This window comes from Rhipicephalus sanguineus, unplaced genomic scaffold (assembly GCF_013339695.2).
Source record: "Rhipicephalus sanguineus isolate Rsan-2018 unplaced genomic scaffold, BIME_Rsan_1.4 Seq1182, whole genome shotgun sequence".
NCBI lineage: Eukaryota > Metazoa > Arthropoda > Arachnida > Ixodida > Ixodidae > Rhipicephalus > Rhipicephalus sanguineus.
Window position 1 is genome coordinate 99015 of NW_023614450.1, and position 14040 is coordinate 113054.

At 47.9% G+C, this 14040-nt stretch overlaps 1 protein-coding gene across 2 annotated transcripts; it reads left to right on the plus strand.

Annotated features, from left to right (window-relative positions):
- Positions 1–7329: 7329 nt before the first annotated feature.
- Positions 7330–9270, plus strand: LOC119376370 (sortilin-related receptor). 2 transcript variants are annotated; one of them, XM_037646224.2, is made up of 2 exons: positions 7330–8104; positions 8228–9270. In XM_037646224.2, the coding sequence occupies exons 1-2, from the start codon at positions 7560–7562 to the stop codon at positions 9021–9023; spliced, it is 1341 nt and encodes a 446-aa protein (XP_037502152.1). In that variant the 5' UTR covers positions 7330–7559; the 3' UTR covers positions 9024–9270. The 2 variants fall into 2 exon arrangements, with proteins under 2 accessions (XP_037502152.1, XP_049267364.1); XM_049411407.1 differs by having other exon boundaries at positions 7330–7981; positions 8105–9270.
- Positions 9271–14040: the final 4770 nt, after the last annotated feature.

The following is a 14040-nucleotide window of genomic DNA, read 5'->3' on the forward strand; positions in this document are numbered from 1 at the left end:
GATCCGAAGACGAGCGTCGTAACCGCTCGGCTATCCAGGCACGCTAGCAGAGCATAGCATAGACTTTCATAGCATAGCATAGCATAGCAAGGAGTTGGGATGGAAGTGAGAGTGAGCAGGAGGGAAAGGAGGAGGGGAGACCGAGTACAAAGAGGGCAAGAAAGAAAGAGATAGAAGGAAAGAGAAATAGATAGAAAGAAAGGAAAGAAATAGAGAAAGAAAGACAAGGAGCAGAGAAAGGCACAGATTCAAAAAGAGATGGGGAAAAAATGAGGAAGCATAGTCATGTATAGTATAGTATAGTATTGTATATAGTATAGTATAGTATAGTATAGTATAGTATAGTATAGTATAGTACAGTAAAGTATAGTATAGTTTAGTATAGTATAGCAAGGGGTGGGAAAGAGACAGGTGAGAGGGCAAAGGCCTTGCCAAGGCAGGACCAGCTAGGTGCCCACCAGCTCTGCTGAGACCCAACCTTGAGCAAGTAGTGCAAGCTGGGCTAATTTTTTTTATCAAAGAACCATCGACCACCTTTTTCATCTCTAGAAACCTTATCACAAGCTTCTCGTAAGCCAACGCACGACACTTTAGTGTGCAATAACCTAAAAAAAAATTGGGGGATCCTTCAGCTTCGCCTTTAAGAGTTGAACGCCGATAGCGAAATCCGGCCCCTAGTGCGCACTTCAACCACTAAGTGCATACTTATTAATGTGTATTGTTACACACACATGCACACAGACACGCGCGCGCGATGTATTATAGTAATGGTACAGCTTTTCGATCTAAAGCACTTCCCTGTGCAAGAGTCGAGACATATTTCTCACAATGTCTCACAGATGGCAGCACATTATCTAGCGTTTGCTGTTTGCTTGATCAACGCCTCCTCTAGAAAGCAGGCGTTGGCTTGATATGTTTTCCGCTAGATGGACATAGTTGTTCATTTTTAGAGCTGTTTGAACGTCGTTGTGTGTTTTTAGCGGCGATGGCTGCACTATCTCGGCCTTTTTCGTCGCGCAAAAAACGTAGTTTGATGGCCTCGCCAATGCGCCTACAAATCGCCGAATGGGCTCATTTTCATCGTGACACCTGCCGAACAAAATGCCGAACAAAGACTCCTTCCACTACATGACATTTGTGTAGTGTTTTTCTCCGAAGCAGCTGCAAGCAACATCGTGGCTTTGTGGTAGGACATCTGCTTGCCACGCAAACGGCCCGGGTTCGGTCCTCAATGGGACCGAAGATTTTTATTGTTTATTTTATTTGCATCTTTCTCGATTTTTCGTTCACGGACGATTTTTCGCTCACAAGCGTCGGTAACGACACCGTAACCGACACCGGAATTTCTGCGACACGACCTCTCTAACGCTATCGCTTTAAAAATCAGTAAAAGCTCCACAGAAAAAATGAAACCTAGGTACAGCTGCGTTTTACCTCTGCAAGGGAACTGTACCAGCCGAAGCCCACTCGAAGCTTACGTTAATGCTAACCTTATGAAGAAATGACTAGTTTGTGTCTATCAAGTATTATCTCTGGCTGAGCACTGAAATCAGGATCGCAGAGAAAACTTGCCAGGACGTCTAGGTTTTCAAAACTAGAACCAGCAACCGAAAGATATATCTGTGCAGCGGACTTGCCTTTCTTAAACACGAAAGAGCTTTTGACGTCACGAAAATGTGCGAACGAAATCGGCTGGAGCATTTATGCGAGTTATCTTGGTCTGGACAGCCGATAACTATGCCGCTGTAGACTTTGGTTGTCCTTGAACAAGGGTACTTACTGACCAAGCAATGTTGGAGAACTTTCGTAAGATCTCTTAATGATGAAAGAGAACAGCGAAAAAAAAACGTAGACATGGGGAACGGAATTTAGAACAAGGTACGAGTGCTGACGAACAGCTCAATTTATTAACAGAAGAAAAGATTACATATACGCACCTTTTTGTTATCTACATATCTATACACCTTTCTCGGGTTATCTTCGCTGTTGCGGCGTTTGCATGAATGAAAAAAAAGCCGGCAGATCCCACGCATTGTGGGAATCGATGTAATGCGAAGCAGCCAGCAAAGAGCTGCATACATCGTCTTGTATGTCATCGAGGAAAATGCGTGTCATGGTTTTCATGTTAACTCCTATTATTTATGTTCGTCACACAGTAACGTCGAGCAATACCAATTTCGAGGTAGAGCAAGCTAGCGAAGCCGCCGCCAGCGCCCCATGAGCGTGGCACGTAAGTCATGCTGTACATGACATGCGAGTCATGATTGTCATGTTAACTCGTGTTTTTATGTTCGTCACACAGTCACGTCACAAGATACCAATTTTGGTGTATATAAATCTAGCGAAACCGCCGCCAGCGCCCCATGAGCGTGGCACGTAAGTCATGCTGTACATGACATGCGTGTCATGATTTTCATGTTAACTTGTGTTATTTCTGTTCGTTACACAGTCACGTCGCGTAATACCAATTTCGGGGTAGATCAAGCTAGCGAAGCCACCGCCAGCGCCCCATGAGCGTGGCACGTAAGTCATGCTGTACATGACATGCGAGTCATGATTGTCATGTTAACTCGTGTTTTTATGTTCGTCACACAGTCACGCCACAAGATACCAATTTTGGTGTATATAAATCTAGCGAAACCGCCGCCAGCGCCCCATGAGCGTGGCACGTAAGTCATGCTGTACATGACATGCGTGTCATGATTTTCATGTTAACTCGTGTTATTTGTGTTCGTTACACAGTAACGTCACGCAATACCAATTTCGGGGTAGATCAAGCTATCGAACCCGCCGCCAGCGCCCCATGAGCGTGGCACGTAAGTCATGCTGTACATGACATGCGTGTCATGATTTTCATGTTAACTCGTGTTATTTATGTTCGTTACACAGTCACGTCACAAGATACCAATTTTGGTGTATATAAATCTAGCGAAACGGCCGCCAGCGCCTCATGAGCGTGCCACGTAAGTCATGCTGTACATGACATGCGTGTCATGATTTTCATGTTAACTCGTATTATTTGTGTTCGTTACACAGTAACGTCACGCAATACCAATTTCGGGGTAGATCAAGCTAGCGAAACCGCCGCCAGCGCCTCATGAGCGTGCCACGTAAGTCATGCTGTACATGACATGCGTGTCATGATTTTCATGTTATCTCGTGTTATTTATGTTCGTTACACGGTCACGTCGCAGGATACCAATTTTGGTGTATATCAAACTAGCGAAACGGCCGCCAGCGCACCATGAGCGTAGCATGTAAATCATGCTGTACATGATATGCGTGTCATGATTTTCATGTTATGACTTGTCATTTATGTTCGTCATACAGTCATGTTACACCATACCAATTTTGGTGCACATTCGATGAACCAAGCGACCAGGAGAGCATAAAGTCGTAGGCGGCTAGATAGATAGATAGATAGATAGATAGATAGATATAGATAGATACGCTCAAAGTCGCAGAAGTTCGCTAAGAAATGCTTCGCATTTTAAAAAAAAGAATTGAAAAGCGGTGTTGGTCTTATAAAGTAATAATAATATATGGTTATGAGGGACGCCGTAGTGGAGGGCTCCGAAAACTTCGCCCACCTGAGTTGTGCACCTACATCTAACGGGCCTCATACATTTTCGCCCCCATCGAAAATGCAGCCGCCGTGGCCGGGAATCGATCCCACGACCTTCGCGTCAATAGTCGAGCGCCATAACCGCTAGACCACCGTGGCGGGGCGGTCTTACAAAGTGTACGGCGAAAGAGCCACACGGGATGGCTTTCACATTCCAGTCGTCTTAGGCGAATGCAGAATGAACCCTGTGAAAATTCACAATTCAGGGATTTAGCTGCTTAGCATTGGGTTTTTTTTTTTTTGCTTTGTTTTTTTTTTAAGGCGAACACGTTAGATGGCTCATCAAACGCGAAAAGTGACCGTGGTCGTCAACAAGAATGGTGCGTGCTAAAAAATCATCATCACGTGATGACGTGAACATATGACGTTATCATGGCGTCACATATCCCCAGAATTCGTGACGTCATCACATCACCTCGTCGCTTTGTCAAAGGTGGGCCGATCACGGAGGCAATGCAAAAGCAGGTGAAGTGCAGAAACCTTGCAACGCCTCCAATCCTGGAGGCAGGGCAAAACCACGTTCGGTGCAGAAAGCTACCGGGGGGGGGGGGGGGGGGGGGGAGGATCGATACATCGACGGCGAAGAAAAAAGATGATGGCTTTCGCCTTCGAGTCGTCTTAGGCGAATGCATGTGGCACTTTGTGAGTTCTTTAACTTAATTTTTTATGCAACTACTGGCAGAGCGTTTTTCATAAAAGCGAATGCATAAAGGACACTGCGAGTTTTGCCCAATTCAGTGATTAAAATGTGTACCGTTTTTTTTTCTTTTCGTTCGCGAACACCGCATGACCTGCATGCATGCATCTGAGAATGAGTTCGCGGTTGCATTCCGGATATACTCCGTCGGGTTAGCGAGGGCGCTGCGTGCGCTTGAACTCGGCCCCGAACTAGCTAACAGATAAACGGCAAGGCAGCACCGTTAAAACCACTTTCGTATTCCTTGCACGTGCGCATCGGCAGAAGAGATTCGCTGAATAACGTTACCCCGTTGCGCAATAAATAAGTAGCAGAGCAAGGGAGAGTCGTGGTCGGCAACGGGGGAATAGAGAAACCGGAAAAAGGCTCGGGCCGTGCGTGCGAGACGTGGTGCATCACCAGACAAAAACAAAAAAAAATCGAAAACAAAAACGCAAATCTTATAAACGTCCCAAAATGGCAAGGCAAAGAAGCGCGTACGGTATACGAAGAAGAAACGTGACTGGCAACGAACTTCATCCCTTGCTGCCTCTATTAAATGTACTTCCACGTCCTCAGAGATCCTCGACATAGCGGATGTTGGATCATTGATTATTGCCTGGCCGCGCTGCCGACAGGCATAATAGTCGCGTGCCTATAGCCATCCGCTGTGGAGTGGTTTCACTGAGTCTATCTTTCGAAGAGTCCTCCCGCTTAGTGCAAATCGAACTCAGGACGAATTATCCATATACAAAAGCAGAAACCTGGGCGCGTTGGTTCGGATTCATCATTACCGGAGAGCGCTTGTGTTGTGTTCTTCCCTGCGTCTCCGTCTTGAGTGCGCGATCTTCGGCAATAATGTATCGATGTGCGCAGTGCAGTATCATATGATTACAGCAGGGCGTCGTCGTCATTGGTTGACAGCATGCAGACAGGGATGCGATTAAATTGAGATGGTTAGATTTTTAAACACTCACAGGGTCCCTTATGCATTCGCCTCACACGACTCGCAGGCGAAAGCCATCTATGTTTATCCTCAGTCAATGTATTGATCCTGCCCCGCCACCCTCCGAAAGCTTTCTGCACCTAACGTGGTTTTGCACTGCCTCCGCGACCGGCCCACTTTTGAGCGATGTACGATGTCATGTGATGACGTTATCATTTGACGTGGGGTCACGTGAGGTGACAGTAACGTCATGTTGACGTCATTATGACAGACAGACAGACAGACAGACAGACAGACAGAGACAGACAGACAGACAGACAGACAGACAGACAGACAGACAGACAGATTAGATAGATAGATAGATAGATAGATGATAGATAGATAGATAGATAGATAGATAGATAGATAGATAGATAGATAGATAGATAGATAGATAGATAGATATATGATAGATAGATAGATAGATAGATAGATAGATAGATAGATAGATAGATAGAATAGATAGATAGATAGATAGATATAGATAGATAGATAGATAGATAGATAGATAGATAGATAGATAGATAGATAGATAGATAGATAGATAGATAGCCACTGTCCTTGAAATGAAAGTCTCTTTCGTTTCTGGTTTACTTGCGTAGTCTACACAACGACGGATTACTTGTGCATACGCAGAGAAAGGCAACCGTTCGTGGCGCGAAACCTCGCACCCAGCGCTACCTCCCTCCGTTTTTCACATACACTGTGTACGTGGAGCTTCCAAAGCACGTACCTCTACGACACGAACGTTTACAACATCGAGTACACCGGAAGCGTTATTCTATATTCCCGCCATCAACAGGTTACCTCACCAGGTGCAAGACGAGAACATCCGAAAGCTGTTTACCGCCTTCCGAGGGCAATTAGGTTACTCCTCCTCTCCCGATGCGTTGCTAGTAACGCGCAGAGCTGCAGAGTGCTGGCCATGCATGTTTTATTATGAGAAGCTTTATTTGGCTAGGAAAAAGGAAAACCCGGTCTCCAATGTACGCAACCATCATTCTCATGAACGGCAATGTACCACAAATATTTGTTAAGCCCCACTACTCACCGCTAGTCCACTAAAAATGAAAAAGGGAGCACACGGACGGCAAACACCAATTAACATTTCTGGACGGACGTAGCCAATAACGTCACACGGACCCTGATGTATTTGTCTAAGAAGATTCAAAGTCGAAAGCAATTTCTTCTTCTCAGTTGTTTCTATTGATAACCTCCCCCCCCCCCCCCCCCCGAAAGCTTTCTGCGCCCAACGTGATTTCGCACTGCCTCGATGATCGGAAGCATTGGAAGCCTACTGCGCCTCACGTGTTTTTACAGTGCGTCCGCGATCTGCCCACCTATGACCAAGCGACAATGTGCTGTAATTAGATCATAATGTGAGGTCGCTTTATGTGGCGTCACAGTGACGTCACGATTAAGTCATCATGGCGACACAAATTTTGGCAGCCTGTGACGTCACGATGACCTCTGTGTGACGTTATCACACGATGGTTTTTTTTTTTCATCCCTCGTCTTTCGCCGACGGTATCTGTTCGCGTTTGATGATGCATCTAAATGTTTCGCCTTAATAATTGAGACAGACAAAAATGAACCATCGGGATTAATCCAGTGATAAACACCGAGGCCGAATGTTTCAGCTTCGCATGTACGGATGTGCTTGGGCGGCAATTTTTGCCTGCTCGCTCGCTCGCTCGCTCGCTCGTTGCACGTTCGAACCTGATATCTGCTAACTGCAGTATGACGGGCCGGAAGAGGCAAGCGAGGAGGTGTCGGCTTGAAACTCGAGCTTCAGTCTAAACACTGTACACGTACGCGTCTAGGAGAGGTCCGTGACTTCACGTGGCTCGAACCAGAGTTCCATGCTTTGCTCAATTCTCGCTCTTCACTGAGGCGGATAGAGATTTTGTTTACTCGTTTGTTTTTATCGTTTGTTTCGTCGGGCCCACCAATCAGGCGTCGCTTTACATTCCATGTAGTGACGCATGCCGTGTACGGCCTGAGCGCCTATAGGCTGGCTCAACGCGACGAGCTATACGACTTATATTCCCTCAACGGCTGGTGCTAAAAGGGCTTCACAGTTCAACCTGCGCAGGCGATAGGTTTCCATACTCTATACGTTCTGTCAAGGTGTTCTAAGTATTCTAAAGCGCTGTGCATACACATGGCACTCTGACGATAATATAGCGTCATTGAAGACTTCCTTTTTCAAGTTCAACTTGATCCAGTTGTTTGATTCGAAAGCAGTGACGTAAGAGAAAATTGCAGCAGACATGAACATCGACTCATTGGCCGCGCGATCAACGTACTCAGTATCTCTCCTCTTCTGCACCATCCTTCTTGGGACCGCCGACCAACTCGTCATCGTGGAAGATACGACCAGTCTTCCTTGCTCGGCGAACAACTTCAAGTGCGCCGGAGCTGACGTGTGCGTCCCAATCTCGCTGCTTTGCGATGGTAAAGCGGACTGCTCCGACGGCTCGGACGAAGATAACTGCGTGGCAAGACGAAACTGCTCAGCGATCGAATTCCGGTGCACGAGCGGCGGCCAGTGCGTCTCGAGCTGGAGGCGATGCGACGGCCATTACGACTGCGCCGACCAGTCGGACGAGGCCTCCTGCGCAGCAGAGACGTGCCACCCCGATCAGTTTCAGTGCAAGAACCACACCGGAGCGTGCATACCCTCCGGGTGGGTGTGCGACGGAGTCGAAGACTGCGCCGATGGCTCTGACGAAGATGAGTGCCAGTACACCTCCTCCTGCTCCGATGACGTCATGTTCCGGTGCGGCAACGGCCTCTGTGTCTCTAAGGGGTGGAGGTGCGACGGGGTCCGAGACTGCGCCGATGGCTCTGACGAAGATGAGTGCCAGTACACCTCCTACTGCTCCGATGACGACTCGTTCCTGTGCGGCGACGGCCACTGTGTCCCTAAGGGGTGGAGGTGCGACGGAGAAGTCGACTGCGACGACCGCTCGGACGAGACCAACTGTCCACGTGGGACATGCTCTTCGAAGAAGTTCGAGTGCGAAACCGGTCAGTGCATACGGAGAGAGTTGCTCTGCAACGGTCACCCCGACTGCCTAGACGGATCTGACGAAGACGCGTCCACCGTATGCGCCCCCGCGTCGTGTCCAGTCGGTGAGTTCCAGTGCGGTCCCGTTCGCAGTCGTTGCGTACCCGAGGAGTACCGGTGCGACGGTTACCCGCAATGCGCCGACGGGTCGGACGAAAAGGACTGCCCTGGCTTGACCTGGAACGTAACGGACTTTTTCTGCGAGAACGACCAGCGGGTTCCGCTGTTGGTACGCTGCGACGGAAACTTCGACTGCGACGACGGGTCCGACGAAAGCGTCCAAGTATGTTACATGATGCAGACGTGCCCTGGCAACAAGTCTCGGTGCGATTCGCCCGAAGGTTCCTGCGTTCCGCTCGACGTCGTGTGCGACGGTTACGAAGACTGCGTCGGAGGATCGGACGAGAGAAACTGCGAAGGTGTCACGTGTTCGTTCCAAGGTGAGTTCACGTGCAAGAGCGGTCAGTGCGTGCCGAAGACGTCGGTGTGTGACGGTTACCTGGACTGCGAGGACGGGTCCGACGAACACCGCACCATCTGCGCGCTGAAGTGCGCTGAGGGCGAGTTCTCTTGCAAGAACCCCCGCGGAACTTGCGTTCCTAGCGAGTACCGCTGCGACGGCGGCATGGACTGCGAAGACGAGTCAGACGAAATAGGATGTTGAGGCGGAGGACTCTGTATGGTCTGAAACACACTTTTCTAGAGCTGTTAGTCGTCTGCTTCAGACGCCGCTTTTCGTTTGCAAAAACACGCAGAGACCAACGCCGCAATCATACCAAGCATTCATACCGCGTGCTGGGTTCTTGTGCTACAATTCAAGCATGAACAGAAACTTGTAGCTAATTCGAAGTACACAGCTGCGGACGGCGCCAGCGTCCACAGCCACGCGCTCGACCTCACTAAGCAAGTGTGATTCAGACCGTGTTGTACCTGCCGCACTTTTTTAATGCATTAGCATTAGAAAGGGTACAATGAAGAAGTCCACGTTAAAGATGCTTAAGTTTGTCGGAATCATGCGATGGGGAGCTCACCGTATCCACTCGCAATTATGCAACGACCTCATACTGTGAGCTAAGTGCTGGCTAATGTAAGCCAGTGTTGGCTACCGAGGTACTTAAAGGCAGTTATGAGTAAATAAAGCTTGTGCTGACACGTGTACCGCCTTCGCTCATCTATATCACCGTCTTTGCCCGCTTTTAAAGGGCCCCTACACAACCTTTGAATATAGAAATAACGAGCGCGTTATTCTCTATTGGCGTTTCCAGTCTTTTCGGTGAAATTCGTGGCGCCAGCAGTCTGTTCAGGTGACGTCATGAGGAGATAAAGTTCATATACAAGGTATATTCGTTGTGAATTGTCTCCTACCCTGCTTTCCCTGCAGTCGCGCATCCATTCTGCCTTATCTCGCATGACTATCGTGCGTGATCAACTGATTACACTTTGTTTTGTGCGTCTTCGACTGCTCAAGCGGAGTCAAGAGCGGGCAGCCGAAAAGCACGAAATCCTGATATATGCTCAACGCTTAGTGCTGACATTGTCCTCGCGTTTTTATAGGAAATAGGAAACCACTCTTTCTTGTGTTCGAACTCAGTTGTTTAGCGGCCTTTCAAAAACCTGCGTTACCAAGAGGGGCGTAGCCAGAAACTTTTGTGTGTGTTGGGGGGAGGGGGGGAAGGGGGGGGGGCTTTCTACCATACATTATGATTGGCGTGCGTTTGTATGGGACCATGTATGTCTACACATGCAAAATTGAACGTTTTCGGGGGGGGGGGGAGGGAGTAATCGTCGTCCCCCCCCTCTCTCTCTGGCTACGCCAATGGTTACCAATAGCTGCGGGCTGTTTACGCCGACCCCACGGAAGCGCCCAACACGTCGGTAATTTAGCCATGACAAGTCTCTGCATATGCTTATCCATGTCACAGCGCAGCGAGGTGAGAAACGTTGTTTAGTGGACATGACAGAAGGCAAGGCGTTTAAACACGGACAGAAGAAAATCAGGCAACGCGAACGCCGTTGTTTGTATTGTCGGGCCCTTTTCTCTTCTCCGGTGTCTGAATTTTCAAGCCTTACCTCGCTTCTGAATGAATACCTGCCAATTAACTTCCGCTAGTGTAAAACCTCATTTCCTGCACACATTCCCTATTCGTGTTCTAAGACATACGTGTCACCCGGCCTTCGTTTCCAGGGTCTATATCAGCACGCCTTGCTTTCTTCCGCAACAAAACTGTCTAATCTGCGTAGCTGGCATCGTCTCTAGTTGTGAAAACGCGCGGACTGTTCCTCCATTGCGGGAGCAGCTGCACCGTACATCACGACGCGGACACGCACGCTACATGCATACGGGACTCGCCGGGTCTCTTTGGTGCTGAGAGCGAAATTCGTCGGAACCCGGCGCACGGTTGAACGCCCGGCAACCCAGCCGTGTAGTACACGCACGCTAAGCTGTGGTCACCGGCTGTGACGACTACAGCGCTGCCAACTACTATAAGAGCGACGGCGCTGTGGTACGTAACACCACGCTCCGGGTGAGCCGGATTTCCGCACAAAAGGGACGGAACTGGAGTTCAAGGCTGGACCCATTCGTAAACGTCTCGGTTCAAGGCCATACATGGGACCGATGAATGGTCAAGGAGAGATGAATGGCAAAGCTCAAAGAAGAAACTAGGGAGTATACCTTATATATTTTTTAAGCTGAATTAGGAAACAAATAAAAATGATACTAATACGTAAAAGACATGGTACAATATTGGTACATGAATGAATGAATCAGTGAACCAGTTAATCAATGAATCAATGAATCAGTGAATAGATAGATAGATAGATAGATAGATAGAGATAGATAGAGATAGATAGATAGATAGATAGATAGATAGATAGATAGGATAGATAGATAGATAGATAGATAGATAGATAGATAGATAGATAGATAGATAGATAGATAGATAGATAGATAGATAGATATAGATAGATAGATAGATAGATAGATAGATAGATAGATAGATAGATAGATAGATAGATAGATAGATAGATAGATAGATAGATAGATAGATAGATAGATAGATAGATAGATAGATAGATAGATAGATAGATAGATAGATAGATAGATCTCACGTCACGTGCTACATGACGCCAGCTGGGACAAATGTTAAACATTCGCCGCCATATGGTGGCGCTAGCTAACACTTTCGGTGGTCGCGTAAGCATATCATAAGCGATCATCCATGAAGTCCATGAAGTCGAGTCTCTTCCGTTGAAAAAGTTGCCACTAAGCTATTGCACTGAAGTTCACAGCGCTGCCACGTTAAAGATGTACCTGAGAGCGATTAAAAGCACTCTAAAAAAACGGCACAGTCACACAATTGATAACACCCAAACCCTCTTCGCCTCCTCACAAGGGTCACGAAGTGCCTCCCGGTAAAGCAGCTTTCCATTTCAAGGCATTCATTCGGCTTGCAGGAGGCAATTACACGAAGCCTCCCAAACTGACACCACCATACGTCGAAATACTCATCAATAACTAGCTGCCACGCATGTCAACGCGACGGCCAATGCCTCACTCATTCCTGGGATCTCCGAAGAGAGCAGCCGGCTACATAAGAACCGTGAAACAAAATCAGTGGCAAGAGCTTGTTTGGCCTCCCACGCCTGAACGCGTTCTGGGAACACACCGGCAGCACCGTGACACGCACCGACGACCTTGAGGCGCAATTCATCGTATGCGGATCAAAACGTGGCTTGTTGGCGAGGACAGATTTGGCCCCGTGGAGTTGAAGGATCTCGTTCGTCTGCAGCGCAGACGCGTGTCTGGTGAGTCACGTGACAGGCCGCGTCTGGAGACGCGTCTGCGCACTTTGGTTTGTTTTTGACGTCGTGGAATGCGGCTAAAGCGACTGACCTGTTCGCATGTCATACACCTTGAAAAGACCGGGAATTTTCTTTTGTAGCTATTTCATAGGCCAGAGGATGTTTAGCGCTTGTTGGTGTTCGCCAAAGATTGAATATAGAGCGGCCACGCTTACTTTGCGTGCTTGCCTCGCTTGCTTGCTCGTTCGCTTGCTTACTCACTCACTTTCTTCCTTCCTTCCTTCCTTTCTTCCTTTCTGCTGCCTCCTAACTGTTTCCTCCCTCCATGCCGGGAGTCGGACCTGCATCCGTGCTTAGAGCTCAACATTTCAGTTGCTACAAGAAACAACGATGGTCATGCGTTCATATCCAGGCAACAATAAAACGTGGCAACGTAGAAATGACACGTGACCTCAATAAAAGATAAGATTGCCCTATCAGAAACGGCTGGTCACCGGCAAGCCCACGATCCCCCTGAAAGAGCATGGATTATTAGAAAACTGCGCATACCAATACGCGTGTCACTGGCGCACCTTCAAGTGCCGCATTTCTGTAAGCCGAAATCTGCGAGTTATAAAAGCTTCGCTTAAAAAGAATCTGCTCCACATCTGGAGAAAGGGATTACCACTGTTTGGGCTCCTTCGAAAAATTGCCGATCGTGTGACGTATTCGTGATCTTCGCGATCAACGAGAGTCACGGTTTCTCTTGCTTAAGTTTGAGAACCCAGCCGTTAACCGAGGACGGCCAATTCTATACTCACTTTCGTGATGTTGCTTCAAAACACAAACATTCTTAAACGAGTCATTCACTCGGCAAATGCAGATATTCTAAATAATGCTCCCAGCAGTACAAGTGCTTCGCATCAAACGTGCGCTCAACGCGTGAGCGTCGGCGACGATAAGTTCCACGGGGTCATTATTTTCTGTCATCCTCATCAGCAGCAACATGAATACGCCCCATGCAGAGCAAAGGCCTCTCCCATGTTTCGCCTTTCAACCCTGCCTTGTGCTTGTGGGGCCACCTTATCGCCGCAAGCTTCGCAATCTGAACTGCCCATCCAACTTTCTGCCTCCGCTTCACGCGTTCGCCTTCTCTTGGAATCCAGTCTGTTACTTTTAATGAGAATAACACAGTAATTTCCTTTCATTACAGAGCTATTCCATCATTGCTACGCAAGTAGAAAGGATCTCACTTACTGCAATCGGTCATCCGAAGCCACTAGCCGTCCACTTCCAAGAACTGACTGCTTCGGTTCTACGCATTCGAAGCTCGATCGCCGCACTACACAGTTTCGCGCAACTCGCACAACTGCCGACACTAACACGCATCAGGTCACCTAACGTCCAGATGAACAGCAGGCGGCCGAGTGAGCCACAGCTAGCGCCAACATATCCCGATCGACGCACGTGACTGCCTTTACCTTCATGACGTCATTCAAAGATGGAACCGATACTGGGGTTTGGGCTTGTTGGTTTGGCATGACACACACAGCGCTCGTGTGTGTCAGGCCTCTTCTCTGTCGTCGCCTTATGCGCTTATCAAACCGATACTGATTCGTAGAAAAGTTATTTCAGTCATTCATTTATGACGATCTAGGCTGTACCACGGCATTTTTCTACGGCTTCAGGATTCCATTTTATCCCTTGAAAGTGGACAAAACGATCTTGAGGTTATTCACTTCAAGAAACAGTCTCTTTTTTGAAATCTCTTTTAAAACACACGTGTTCATGTACTACAAAATAAACAGGTGTTCAGAAAAACTTCAAAGAGCTATTATACCTGTCAAAAAATTGAAATATGATGTTTCAAAAATAAATCTCAAGGAACGAGGGGGTTG